Source organism: Ceratosolen solmsi, unplaced genomic scaffold (assembly GCF_000503995.2).
Source record: "Ceratosolen solmsi marchali unplaced genomic scaffold, CerSol_1.0 scaffold6, whole genome shotgun sequence".
Taxonomy (NCBI): Eukaryota; Metazoa; Arthropoda; class Insecta; order Hymenoptera; family Agaonidae; genus Ceratosolen; species Ceratosolen solmsi.
This window is the reverse complement of record NW_011948414.1, coordinates 12,289,121-12,304,826: the sequence shown is the minus strand read 5'-3', so window position 1 is coordinate 12,304,826 and position 15,706 is coordinate 12,289,121. Positions and strand designations below refer to the sequence as shown.

General features: G+C 22.4%; 1 protein-coding gene across 1 annotated transcript; it reads left to right on the top strand.

Annotated features, from left to right (window-relative positions):
* Positions 1-11,730: 11,730 nt before the first annotated feature.
* LOC105368111 (guanine nucleotide-binding protein G(i) subunit alpha-like) lies at positions 11,731-12,868 on the top strand. The gene has a single exon (XM_011507026.1). The coding sequence runs from the start codon at positions 11,748-11,750 to the stop codon at positions 12,816-12,818; it is 1,071 nt and encodes a 356-aa protein (XP_011505328.1). The 5' UTR covers positions 11,731-11,747; the 3' UTR covers positions 12,819-12,868.
* Positions 12,869-15,706: the final 2,838 nt, after the last annotated feature.

The following is a 15,706-nucleotide window of genomic DNA, read 5'->3' as shown; positions in this document are numbered from 1 at the left end:
TTAGTATTCAACCATCGACGAGAGTTGATGCTATTACTTCATTCACGAGAGAGCCGGACCGCCACGCACACTACGCCTTACCGCATGCTCTATGGTAAACTATTCACCCCAGAATCAGATCAACGCTATTGTATCACTGTGAGTACACGTTCCGCGCGACCTACTCAATTATTGCCCACTGGTGGCAAAATCGGCATAACACTATCATTAACAGTATCTCACACTCTCTGACAAGGAGTGTGCAGTAATTGCTTGTCTTTATAAACCTTTTCAATTCAACTTAACCTAACGATCTCAAGAGCATCTTGTGTAGTGACACATACAATACAAGAAATGTTTCAAGAAATCGTATCTTCACATTAGACTCAAGAAGATTCCAAGATACCGATATGTATTGTGTAATTGTGTAATAAATCCTATAATAAATATATAATTAACCAACTTTTACGACCTTTGTACAGCCCTTCGACCTATCTCTTTCCCGAGCAACTGTTAGGGCGGGCGGCAAACTAAGCTATTGAAGCATTGGCAGTTCCAACCAAGAATACATCACTAATTTCGAACACCATGTCTTTTGGATCTTTGCACCTCGGTCCTTCCATATCTTGATTGTTAGAGGGCCAGCATAATCTACATCCGTATATGCAAATGGTCTTGATGGTGTTACTCGAGACAGCGGTAATTGTCCCATCAACTGTTGAGTACGGATTTCCCTCTGACGTGCACATGTAGTGCATCGCAGAGTATGAGATTTTACAGCTTGTCGTCCTTCTAGAATCTAATACTGCTGCCGTGTATGTGCTAGGGTGAGTTGGGCGCCTCTATGTATCGTTTTTTCATGGGCCTGAGCTATTATAAGATTCGACAATCGTGACTGACGTGGTAAAATTGCCGGGTGTTTTTGTTCGTCTGTTAAGGATGATTTCATTTACACTCCTACTCGGATGATTCCTTGTGAATCGATGTACACTGTTAAGCGATGGAATGTGTGACCATTTGGTAGGCTCATTTTTGACTCAAGCATTTTTAGTTCATGGAAGAAATAGGCAGCCTGGGTCGCCTTTATCCAGAATAATCGTGAATTTTCTACTTTCTGTTGAGTTACATGGGTGTTTGGAGATGGCTCATGCCTTTTCCTGAGGCGTTCAATGAATCTGATGCATAGGGCTGTAATTCTCAATATCTTATGTAGTTTTAAGAATTTATAAATTATACCCCCGTGATAGTTAGTTTTTTGTACAGTAGCTGCAAGAGAGATGCCAGGGTGAGCTTCCTGTTCATAATGTTCGTCACTTTGCGTTGGCTGCTTTGGCCACGATTCTGTTGACTGCATCCATGATGATCCTGTTCACCATAGGTTATGATCTTGGAGTTGAGCGGTTGTCAGTCTTTGCGAGGCACAGTCAGCAGGGTTATATGTTCCGGGAACATAGTTCCATTGAGAATCTGAGGTGATCTCTTGAATTTGTGCTATCCGATTTCTCAGAAAGTCCTTCGTGATGCGTGGGATTTTATCCATGCGAAAGTTACCCTTGAGTCTGTCCACAAATATGTTGGCGTTACCTTCATGTTTAGCGTGTTCTTGACATACATATGAGTTTTGATAATAGCAATGCTGCTGCTAGCTTCATCTTAGGAATGGTAAGTCGTTGATCTTCTCGAACAGATTTCAACTAACTAAATTTTATAGAATTGCTTATAAAATAAAAAATTGAAAATACACCTTGAAATTACAGCAATTGAAAATACACCAATGCGTGAATATTTTGACAGATAAACAGTTTAAAATTTAATAGTGTATATACCACATAGCTAAAAACTTAAAATATTTGAATATATTTTTTTATTAGCTATGTATATATTTCTAATAATTATCATTAAATGGTTATTTAAAATGTAAATCTTGAAAATATATTTTTTAAACTTCAATAACGATATGAACATTAATTATTACATAATTAAAAAAGAATTACTACATAGATAAAGCTTCATAGAAAAAGTATTTACATGAAAAAATTAATGCAAATATTAATAAAAATCTCTCATTAAAAAAATGTTTATTAAGTTTTATACATTAAATTTTAATATAAATTTATAATATATATTTGGTCGTATACATTAATATACATACACACACACACACATATATATATATGTTAAATATTTCATATAATTATTATAATACTTACTTCGAAAACAATACAAATATATTTAATTTTTCCATTTCAAAGATTTATAAATTATAATGTAACATATAGAACAAAATTCATTGTTTTACAAATTCACATTCTCTTTAGAAATAAATAGGAAATTTTATACATAAATTTTTGTTTATAAATATGTTAATTGTAATATTAATTTTATGATAAATTACGTAAAATATTTTAGTATTGAACATTAGATTTACAGGTAATTACATTATATTCAAAATTTAGATAATTTAAATAATTACTTGATTTCATAATTAATTAATTCTTAATTTATTAGTAATTAATTAAATGAATTATTTTTAAGTTATATTATAGATTTTTATTAATTATAAATGTCGATGTGTAGTGTAATACATGTATAAAAAATATTTATGCGTAAAAAATTGTAATTTTAAATTAATAATGGTAGTTTATACATTGTAATATTTTTCAATAACATTATTTCTATTATTGTAAAACCAATTAAACTCATTTTCGAATATAGCTATGTATTTACAATAATTATTTCTTAGCTGATTTCATTTAAAATTGAGAACCTTTCAGGAGTATCTCATTCCAGGTCTTTCCGGTAGAGCAACATAAACAATGAAGAAGAAAGTAATAAAAGTAAGTAGATGAACTCGTGATCACTTTTAAAAGAATCTCGATTCGAATGAGTTTCGCATTATTGCATCACTGTGTTGGCCGCGATGGATAATCTGCGAGATGATGCGAATTGCAATGCGATAGGTCTACTCACAACTACATTGAAATAAGCGTGAAAACGATTTAAGGATCCGTATACGAAAGAGTACCCTTAATTTTATAGAGCTAAATAAGAATTAAATTAGCTTTTGATGTGAGCCGCATAATTTTTTCGTTCGTCCTTTTTTTACTAATTTTTAACATTTACGAACAGGTGACTAAAGAACAAACGAAGTTTTAATAATTAAATTTTTCCTTTCATTTCGATTTTTACTAAATTTCCACGGTCAGTTTTATCAGCAAATATAATTTAAAGGATTAGAATTTAAAAACTAAAAGGAATGGGGTTTTCAATTTATTATTTTTTATTTCATTATTTTTATTGTGCTTATTTAGAATTTGAAGTATTCGAAAAATATTTTCAAAGTGATTCTAGATTTCTATGTTGTAATTTAAAAATATTATATTAGTTTAATTTATTCTAGAGTTGGATAAAATGATTTTTAATTGTAGTATATCATTATATTAAAAAAAAAGTTGTTGAAGTTTTAAAGAAAAATTTTAATGTCTAAAATGTTGGACTAAAATTAAAATAATGGTGTATGGAAACCTATATATGTTTATGGCATTTTTTGCAGTACTTAAGAGTTTGTATTTCCTACTGTAATATACTGTACTATTTTATATTATTCTATAATAATTTTATTCAATATTTACTTTTTAGTGAGATATTTTTTTATGTAGTGTTATTAAAATGTTTTTATATTCTTCATTTACCTTGGTTAACTTATTCTTCATTTGCTTGGATCATACTTATTGCGGCTACTAATCCTCACTTCGTTTTATGTTTCCTAATCCTTATAATAATATGAATCGCGTACAATCTACGTAGTCATACAATTTTATATTATTATTCTTGTTAATCGTTGCCTTTAATCGGCCTGATTTCTTAAAATGTGTCATAATCTATTAATTTAATTCGTAATTTTTTTCATATTATTTAGTATTTTTTATAACTGTAATTGTCATATACGTCAAGTACGTGTCTCCACATATTTAGTCATTCTTATATTATGAGTATAATACAGAATTTGATAAAAGAAATATATATTAATAATATTTTAATATTTTGTTGGATTACGTATCATTACAATTAAATAATCAAATAATGGTGCATAATTTATCATTTTTATTTGATAAGCGCGCGTATCTTATACAAACATATACATATACATCAGTTAAGTAAAATTTAGTAACTATTTTTAATTGAATTTGTATCTTTAATTTACAGGCCTTTTTATAAGAATTGGTGCTTACATCAATAAATTAATTAAAATATTTAATAATTTCTGTATTATTAGTGATCAAGTATTTAAAAAGTTTTGATATTATTATAATGTATAATATTCGCTCTTTAATATATATATTTTTATATTAATTATATGTTAATGTATATTAATCTTTAATGGATAATATAATAATGTTATGTTTATGTTTATAAAATATTTTGAAAAAATTAAAAACATAAAGAAAATAAGTTTTCCTTTGTGAAATGACAACGAATTGATTTTTTATGAAGACTAATAATTAACAAATTTCAAATAAAGAATAGCCTTTGGAATGATTAGTTAAAGTAGAGTGTTATTACTGCAATAGTTCAAGAATATTTATTTAACCAGTATCTAGATATATATCGTAATTCAAATAAAAAGTATATTAACATAATGAAGTTGTACATCAATATTACCGAGAATAAGAAAAGAATCAAATGATAATTTACATTTATTTAAATTTATATATTTATGTTCTTCATTCCAGGTTTTTCTTTTATTTTTAAATATATAATTACAATTAAAAATATAATTACAAATTATTCTGTAATCATAAATGAAGTTGTTTTATTGGAATATTTAAACAAATATTTAAACTAATATTTAATACTAAATATTTAAACAAATTTTTAGAAAGCTTCGATGTAAGCTATAAATCGTATTAAAATATACACTAACACGTGTAAATTCTGCATATATTCATTTATGATTTTTCTATTAATAGAATAATCAAAATATCTAAAGTCTATAATAATTTTTCTTTTACTAGATTTTCGAAATTGGTCAGAGTAATTCATATGTTTATATATATATATATATATATATATATATTAATAATAAATTATAAATTTTTTTACCATTAAATGATATAACAGATTTACAGATGTGATATTAAATAAAAAAAGAGAAAAAAAGTTGATTCTTCTTGTAGTTTTTATTTCACAATGTATACATCTACATAATTGAAAAAAACTTTTATATTACATATTTATGATTAAAAATAATATTAATTATTGAAAATCAAAATATTATTGAAATCCTATATGAAATTGATATATTAATTAGTATTATTAAGACTCAGATTAATAAGATAAATAAAAATGCAAATTTCAACAAAAAATATTTTACATTAAAAGTACAATGCAACAAATAATTTAATTAGTTTTTATTTAATATACTTTTGCAATAATTCTAAAAACAATGTCACGTACGTGTTATACTATAAATATTCTTCTAGTTATTTCTATCCACAGCGCTATATTTTAATAAACTTGGTTTTAAGACTCAATATAGTGTTCATAACAAATTCAATAAACTGAATCATTAAGCAATTAATTTGATCAATAATAAATAGATTATATACTATATAGTATTATATCAACAAAAATATATTATATATAATACACAAAATTGATTTTTTAAATGAATAAATTTTTAATGTTAAATGAAATTCAAACTTAATCACTTTCATGTTTTTTAATTTATCATATTTAGTAAATTATATAATTTTGCCTTTAATTATAATCTGTTATTATCTGGAAAATCTTTACAATAGCCACTTCTTTCTACTGGCTTACTGTTATGTTAAAGAAAAAAATTAATTAAAATAAATTATATCTTATCATCCTATAAAATTTATTTTATTAGTCTTCTGTGGTATGGTAGTACACATCCTTAATTTTAATACTAATTTTAAAAAATCATATTTTTGATCATAGTTTGTTATCGTACAAAAATAACTTTGATTATTTTAATCATTTTTTTAATTTATATTTGATTTTATTTCCTAACATAACTACTAGATACTTGAGTAATTGTATTTTTCAAAGTTTAAATAAAATTGATTTTATTTTAATATATTTATATTCTTTTTTCTTTCTTTAGTGTAATAGTTGTACTAAATGATTGATTTTATGTTTTCTAATTTGTATTTCGATTTATTTAACATCAATAATATTATTTATGAATATTGTAAATATTTATTAATTTCTTTATCTTAAATTTAAATATAAATAATAATGTACAATAACCTACAGACGTTGAATATTTTTCTTATATTTTAATGTTGGAATTCATTTGTTTTTATTTTTAAAATATCAGCCTTAAACTTAATATTTGGGAAAAAGGACAGGTAAATATTTTTATGAAAGATGAAAGATAACAACTCCTGGGTATCAGAATTTTTGTGAGACAATATTTTTAATGATTTCTGGCCATTAGTAATAGCTCCCCTAATTTAACTTAACATATAACAGCACTACATACTCTGTAGGCTTTGCAGCTTCACCAGCCACTTCCTTGCATTTAAATCATTGGCAAATTTTGTAAATACTTATTATTAAAAATAGTGTTTTAACAACCTATAAATATAAACTTTCAATATTGAGTTTAAATTATACTTGTAATATCGGATTATGACACAGAAATAGGAAAAAAATTATTGATTGGGTATATTGATATAATATAAAATTTATAAAATTGAAACGATCCTTTTATAAATTATTATTATTATTATGATTATGGTCGATTATAATATAAAGAGAAAAATATATAGTAATGCCAAACCTCGTTTTGGCTGCCGCTACATGTAATTTTACCACATACGCATGCGCTTCTTTCTTTATTCACATTAACCTCTAATAGCTTTTTTTACTGTACATTAATTGCATATATCATTAATGGCTGGCATATGGCTTTTGATTCGACTAGAATTATTTACTTACTTTTAATTTATGGGTAATAAATAATTCTTATTCGATTTATCATAACATTGTCAATTAGTTTTATAGCAGTGTTAGCAGCAATAATATGCTCGATCAACGTTACAATCTGTATCAACGTCAATCGAATTGTGTAATTTAAAGATCAGTCTCCAAATAAACAAGCATTTAGATTCTAAATATAACTGCGCAAGTGACAATATACAATGTATTTAACGTTACTTATATACATCCTTTCCTCATATTTTCGAATGTGTTGATTGTTTTTAACCTTGCATATATATATATAGTTGACTATAGTGCATCGTATATATCTGGCTATCTTAGAATACCCCTTTCCTCATATTTTCGAATGTGTTGATTGTTTTTAACCTTGCATATATATATATAGTTGACTATAGTGCATCGTATATATCTGGCTACTTAGAATACCAAAATTCACTTTTGTCCATGTCTCACATTTTTCATTCTCTCATTCTTCTTTACAAATATTTTTTCTTATAGCAATTGTATTTTATAATTGACTTACATGAGATTATATATTGAAAATTGTAGGTCGGTGATATTACATAAAAATATTATCTTTTTAATAAACTAAACTAAAATTTTTACTTACCTTTTTAATGTGAATATTTCATTTCGTGTATTTTTTTTTTGTATCTATTTAGATTGTAAATAATTATATTTTTTATACAATCAGTTATTGTAATAATTTTAATTTTTTGTTTATATTATTAATATTAATATTTATTTAATTATTTTTAAACATTCACTATGGCCTATAAAAAATATTTTTCATTTAAAACATAAAATTACAATTAAAAAATATCCCAAAATGTGTACAAAGATTAATATATAAACAATATTATATGTGCCAAACAATTTAATAATTTTATAATCTAACCTATTTTAAATTGTATTTTTATGTATAACAAATGAAAATAGTTATAAATTAATATTTTATTAAGAAGACAAAAAACTGTGAATTATGATAAACTTCTGCATAGACTTCACTTTTAGTTAGTTAACTTATAATTAGCACTTGTAAATTATATGATTCAAAATCATTTTCTCAGGCAAATAAAACTTTTAAGACACATACATTTACTCTATTTTTATTAAAAATATTTGAGATTACAAAATAAACCTATTGTTTATTTAAAAACAAATTGCTTTATATAAATTTATAAAAATTAGGTATTGAACATCAAGTAATTAAAAATTAATGTTTAATTATTGTTTATGTATAGACTGCCACTTAAGTTTTTTAATAATCGTATTTATTAAATTTTTTTTAATAAGAATTAATGTTACATCATGATGAATAAAAGTAAATCAATAAAAACTAAATGAATAAAGTGTTAAAATTATAGAAATTTTACTCTTATGTATTTACTAATATTTTTATCTAATTACTTTTTTTATTTGATTTAATATCTTAATGTTTTTTATAATTCTGTGAAACCGTAGAAACATTACTACTTTATTATTAATTATCAATTTTCAGTATGTTTGAATAAGGCGCGGCAATGAGAGTGAGACATAGTCGGTAATATCTACACACCATTTTGTTAACCGTTTACGGGCGTAGATTCAGTAAGGACGCGCAACTAAAGTAGCAGACATGATGTTGTTTACACTTAATCAAATAATTTGTTAATATTTTTGTCAATCATTGTATTTTTTGTTTTCATAATCAAATTAGTATATAATATATAGCGATAATTGAAACACCCAATTTGAAAAATTTTGATAATTTATGTTTGGCAATTTCATTTTATTCAAAAGATTGACTAAATATTTTGAATTAAATTTAATTAAAATGTTCATTGATTATGAAATAAATGTAACATTATATTGAAATTATTTAAATAATATTTATTTTCAAATACAGTGGATAATAATAGTAAAATAAAATAGAAAATAAAAGAAACTGCTAGAAATTAACCTCATTACTGGAGTACAAATAAATTAATTATTTCAAGAAAGTATGTATTATTGGCTTTTTGTAACTTATTTTTTATATGCTCAATTTTATATTTTATTTTTATTTATACTTTCATTGTAATGAATTATATAAAATTATATTAAGCAATATGAGACTATTATAATTATAAAGATAAATAAGATTCTAGATATTCATAAATTCAAAATATTGTAGTTTTAATGTAAAATATTTGTAACTAGTAAACATTTCTAATTGATAAATATTGTAAATATCAAATTATATTGTAATTTAAGATTATTATATATTTTTTAAGAATAATTTATCACATAAATTATAAAGTTTCACTGTAATAAAATATTTTACTAGTTCTTTGATATTTACAAAGTAATAATAAATATATAGCATACATTTTATTAACATAAACAGATTGTTGAATTGAAATATGTTTAAATTATTTTAAAACAGTTATAGAAATTATATATTTTTGTATATTATTTTATTGAATATCTCTTCTTAATGCACTTTAAAATTCATTATATTTAAAATTTATCAATGTAACAATAATGAAAAAAACAATATGAAAGAAAAATTTAGATTACACAAGTGTTAAAACTGATAAATATAAATCTGTTAATTAAAGTATCTAAAAATTATCTAAAAATCTATTGAGCATTTACGTACAAATTATTTTTTATTAACCTAAGTAAAGGTAAATTATTTGAATATTTAAAATATTCATATTTATTTAATTGAAAAAAGAAACAATTTAATTATACATGATTGATCTTAGTATAGTATAATAAATCTTCTATAAAATTATATTTAAATCATTTGATTAAATGTTTTTCGAAAATGGGTTTTTTTTACATAAGTTATTTAAGAAACTTTATTTAGAAACTAAATATTTTATCTAGAAATAATATTTGTAATAACTGTTACAATAATTTTATATAATAATAAAGTTTTAATAAAAATATAAATACACATAGATTATTTGGTTAATTTTATTATAAAAATGTAGATAAAAAAGTTAGTTTTATTTTGAAATTAATAAAAAACTTTATTAAAATTAAAATACAATATACATCTTATACAAAAGTATTTAAAAAAATAATTGTATTAAATTCAGTATTAAATTAACTTGTATTGAATAACAATTAAAAATGTGTTAAGGATAGAATTAAATTTTAAAACCAAATTTACAATTTTAATATTTTTCCCTTATTCTGATGTAGTAGAAATAAAACTTTTAACAATGCACTAAGTACTTTAAAATACTTGTATATTCCTAAATATAATAAAAATGTTTAATATAAACACATAAGCATGCGATTGTCTTATATTAGAAATAAATGTTTCTTATATTTATTTAATATTGTACATAAGGGTTTGATAAATTATAGATAAAATTTGTATATGTTGTTGAAAAAGTATGTTTTACTTATACATATTTAATAATTTATTGATTAAATTTATTATGTGAGTAAAATTTAACCTACTTACTAATAATTATTTTATAATAGTTAATGATTAATTGTATTATTCATAATATTTCAAGTTTCAATTTCATTACTATAGATTTAGTTTTAATTATTACATTGAAATTATTTATAATTTCAATACTATTTTACAATACTGTAATAATTATTCATAAGTTTTTGATATTAATAAAATTTATAATTGTGAGAATATTTTAATTTATTGTAAATCATATATCTTATTTTAGAACTATTATAAGATTAATATTAAATGAATATTAAATAATAAAACACTGTACTTAAGGAAAGAGATTCAATTAAATTATTATAATTTTTTATTATTAAAAATGACCATATCATCTTACTCTTATAAAGATCTGACATTGTTTTGTATATAAATAAAATATTAGTTTTGTTTTTTTGGTACAATAAGTTTATATATTTTTTAAATATATAGGAATATATATGTGCCATTGTTTTTAATTATTAATTTTAAAATATCACTTTTAATAAGTATGTGGAAGTTATATTTTATTATTTTATTTTGATTTTGATATAAACCATTATAAATATTATATTCATTTATAAATATAATTGATTCACAAAAAGTAATACTTAATGAAAACCTATATCAATTTGAATACTATTTTAATTATTACAATAAATTTATATATAAATATATGATGTAATCTAGGTTAATTTTATATTTAATGCTTTTATTTAAATATAAAGGAGTAATGTAGATCTGTAAATTTGTAATCCATTATTAAAAATTTACGAAATATGTATTTTTTTAAATTAAATTTTTATATACTACAACTACGAAAGATTTGATTTTATTCATTATGGATTTTTTAAACGACTGAATCAAATTTATTCAATAAGCCATTTTTGACGTTTCAGGAACTTAAAAAACTAAGGTTTCCATTTATAGTAGAGTATTATAGTACATTAATTTTCTATGTATTAATAAATAAGTATTAGTAAACAAAATACTTGAAATCAGTCTAAGTCATTGTAATTATAATCTTGAATATTTTGACTATTAAGGGCGAGAAACCTTTTAAACTAAACAGTTCAATTCAAAATTAATTTTATATAAATTATTCGGCACATATATTTATTTAGAATAATTTATGTATTATAACTCATCATTTAGATAAAAATAATGTTTGTTCTTTGAAAATTTCATTTAGTTATATAATTATAGTTATAATTATAAATATTATCCTTTACCAAAGAAATATCATAATGAAATAATTAAAATCTATAATAATATATATCCTTATGTGTAAACATATTTTATTAATAATACCCTCTTAAAATTTAATTTATATTCCATTAAAATTTCAGCTGATCTAGTAAGCAAAATAAAAATGGGATGCACAGCAAGTTCTAATGGCGACAAAGCTGCTATCGAAAGATCAAAAAAGATTGATAAAGATCTTCGTGCAGATGGAGAAAGAATAGCGAATGAAGTAAAATTACTTTTACTTGGAGCGGGAGAATCTGGAAAATCAACGATAGTTAAACAGATGAAAATAATACATGAAACGGGATATAGTCAAGAAGAATGTGAACAGTATAAGCCAGTTGTATATAGTAATACAATTCAAAGTTTGATGACAATAATTCGAGCTATGGGACAATTAAAAATAGACTTCGCAGATCCTAGTAAAGTTAATATAGCTAGAGAATTTTTCACAGTCGCATCTTCTACGCCTGAAGGAGAATTAAGCAGTGACTTGGTAATTTTAATGAAAAATTTATGGCAAGATAGTGGTGTTCAACTATGTTTTGCACGTAGCCGTGAATATCAGTTAAATGATTCAGCCGCTTACTATTTAAACGCAGTGGATCGTATTACAATGCCGAACTATATTCCAACACAACAAGATGTTTTAAAAACTAGAATAAAAACAACAGGGATTGTAGAAACATGTTTCTCATTTAAAGGTTTGCAGTTTAAAATGTTTGATGTGGGAGGTCAACGTTCAGAACGAAAAAAATGGATACATTGTTTCGAGGATGTAACAGCAATTATATTTTGTGTAGCATTAAGTGAATATGATTTAGTACTTGCCGAGGACGAAGAAATGAATCGTATGATTGAATCAATGAAATTGTTCGATTCTATTTGTAACAGTAAATGGTTTGTAGACACGTCTATTATATTATTTCTTAATAAGAAAGATATTTTTGAGAATAAAATCTGTAAAAGCCCATTGACAATTTGTTTTCCTGAATATAAGGGCTTAAATACCTTCGATGAATGTGCATCGTATATACAAATTAAATTTGAAGATCTTAATAAACGCAAAGAGCAAAAACAAATTTATTCTCATTTTACATGCGCCACTGATACGAATAATATTCAATTTGTTTTTGACGCTGTAACAGATGTTATAATTCAAAATAATCTTAGTAGTTGTGGATTAATAAGTTGAGAAATTTTTATTTCAAATTTAATATGAATCATATTAAAATTTACAGTCAATTAATAAGATGAGAAGTGAAAATAATAATTTGTGTCTTACTAATAATAAATGCTTTTTATGCAAGATATCAAAACTTACTAATTATGAAAAAAATCATGACGGGTTGATACAATGTACAACAGTCGTTAATAATATTTTTTATGTTTGATCCTTAGTTATAATCATATTATTTTCTAAACATTAACGTTGATGTAAGTGTAAAAATATAATCCTAACAATTTTTAATTTGAATCTTAATTTCTGAAATATTATGATCGGTATTGTATAATTTTGTTTATAAATCAATATTAATTACTATTTGATTTAACTATTATATTAAAAAGTAAAAAATATTTAAATGAAAATTGATTAAAAAAGGTGATTAATAAAAAGAAGATAATAATTAAGTTATAGTAACTTGAAAACATAGTACAATATAAAGATACGTACGAGAGTAATTAAAATTTAAATCAATTGCAATTATATATTTTTCTTATAGAAACATATACCGTAAGCAGGACAATTATATTACATGTAACTGATTCGTATTAATTGTTACAAATAATATTAAAATAAATATTTCTTATACTACTGTAAAAATAAAAATCATAGATATGACGCTTAATTTTTTATAAATAATAAATTTTTGTATGTACACTTTTAAACTAAAGTAATGAAGATAGTATTAAGCCAAAAAATACAGTATTTTAGAATAATATTTTTACTACGTATTTCTCTTTTAAACTATTACTAAATAACTAATTATATAAATAAAAAAAAATTTTAAGGGGGAAAAGTAAAATATGTATAAATATTTGTCTATTATATGTACATATACACTTGTGTATATATAATTATATCCCCATATAATACAAGAAAGTATGCGAAAAATTATGGTTAATATTTTCAAAAAATCATAAATAAAATGTAAACATTCTTGTATTGATTTATTACTCTTTTTAAAACATTGTATATCAATATTTTTGTAATATATACAAACATATAATAAATACATTTCGATTTAATATGAAAATTCTTTTGAAATTATCAAAAATTTTCATCTGATTTAATACTTAAATACTTTAATACTTTTTAAAATCATAAATTTATTTTCACTTAAACTCTTATGTCCATTTTTTTTTAATTTAACTTTAAAATAATTTATATTGTAATAATTAATTAGTTATAGTTTTTTAAACTATTTTATTATTAAGTCTTTTTTAAATATTAAATTATATGTAAAAATTTATCGTTTTATGAAAATATATAACTTTGCAATTATTAAAAAATAAAATTTATTATCATTTATTCATTAAGAGATTATATAAGTATACTGAATATATAATGATTTACGTTTTTCATAAAAAAACTAGTCTTATTGCTGTCATGTGTTACCATAAAGTCACATCTCTGACGTTGGCATTTAGCCAAACATATCATTATTGTCTTTCAAAAGATCATATTTATTCTACAAGTAAAAATTCAAATTAACGTATACTAATTTTATTAATTTGCATATTAAAGAAGCATTTGTAAAATAGCATTGAAATAAATATTATATGTAATTACAATGTGAAAAATAATGTTTAACTACGCTATGTTGCTGTATAGATTTCATACTTAATAGAAGTTACATCCTTAAATGAGCATATCATAATAAACATTATTTTATATGAACTGAATAATAAAATTATTATACAATGCATTTTTATAACAATATATGTAATACAATGTTTAATGTAACATCATTAATAAAGAAATTTTTAAATTGAAATATTTTAAATATTAAGTATCTTTAAGGTAAGGAACAATATATATATATATATATATATATATATATATATATATATATATGTGTGTGTGTGTGTGTGTAATTTAATTTTAATAGCTGAATTCATTTAATTTTTATAAATCAATTATTTTTAATATTAATTATATTAATTACTATAAAACTCAGGCCTTAAATAATAATAAAATTGATATTTATATAAAATTAAGTTTATAAGTAATTATATTTAAAAGCATATTAAATATTTTTTCATTTAAAATGATTTAAGCTTGTTAATTCATAATAAATATTGGAATATATATGATGGTTTAACATTGTGTAAAGTAAACTATGAAGATGTAAAGTAATTGAAAAATCTAAAAAATATTGAGAAGATATTTATTAATTTTTCTAACAGAAATAAATCTATAACTAAGGGAATTTTTATAAACCTCGTAGAAGAATATTAATTTTACTCATTCTTTCAACGTATTTTACTACATATTAACTGTATACGGCGTTAATTTTATATTTTCATCAATGAAATATGCAATATTTAATGGTGAATTGTTAACTTTTAAATTAATTAATAACTAGCATATAATTGATAATTTAATACATATCTTTATCTTTACTATTAATAATAATTAGTTTAATACTTACTTTATCTCAACTATGGGACCTATGTTATAATTTTGCTTGTAATATAACTAATATCTTATAATTATACGATAAGTTCAGTTTTAAGAATATTTATAATTACAATATAACCAATATTAAATTTTTATTATTTTATTTTCAATGGCAGTATTTGGTTAAGATTTTAAATTCCTGGTTTTTATAAAATCATAATTTTTTTTATAAATATGTCAATGATTAATAAGAAATTAAAACAATCGGTTGACAGAAACGGCTACTGAATTGAATTAAGTATGAAATAATCCGAAAAATCAATAGTTTGTTTGATTACTTGTATATCACATTGGTTGTACCACCACTATTAAATTCAGCATTACAAGCATGACTTTGGTGTTTAATTTATGATAGATTGTGGTAGGGCAAAAATGTAATATTATTTTGTATATAGGAT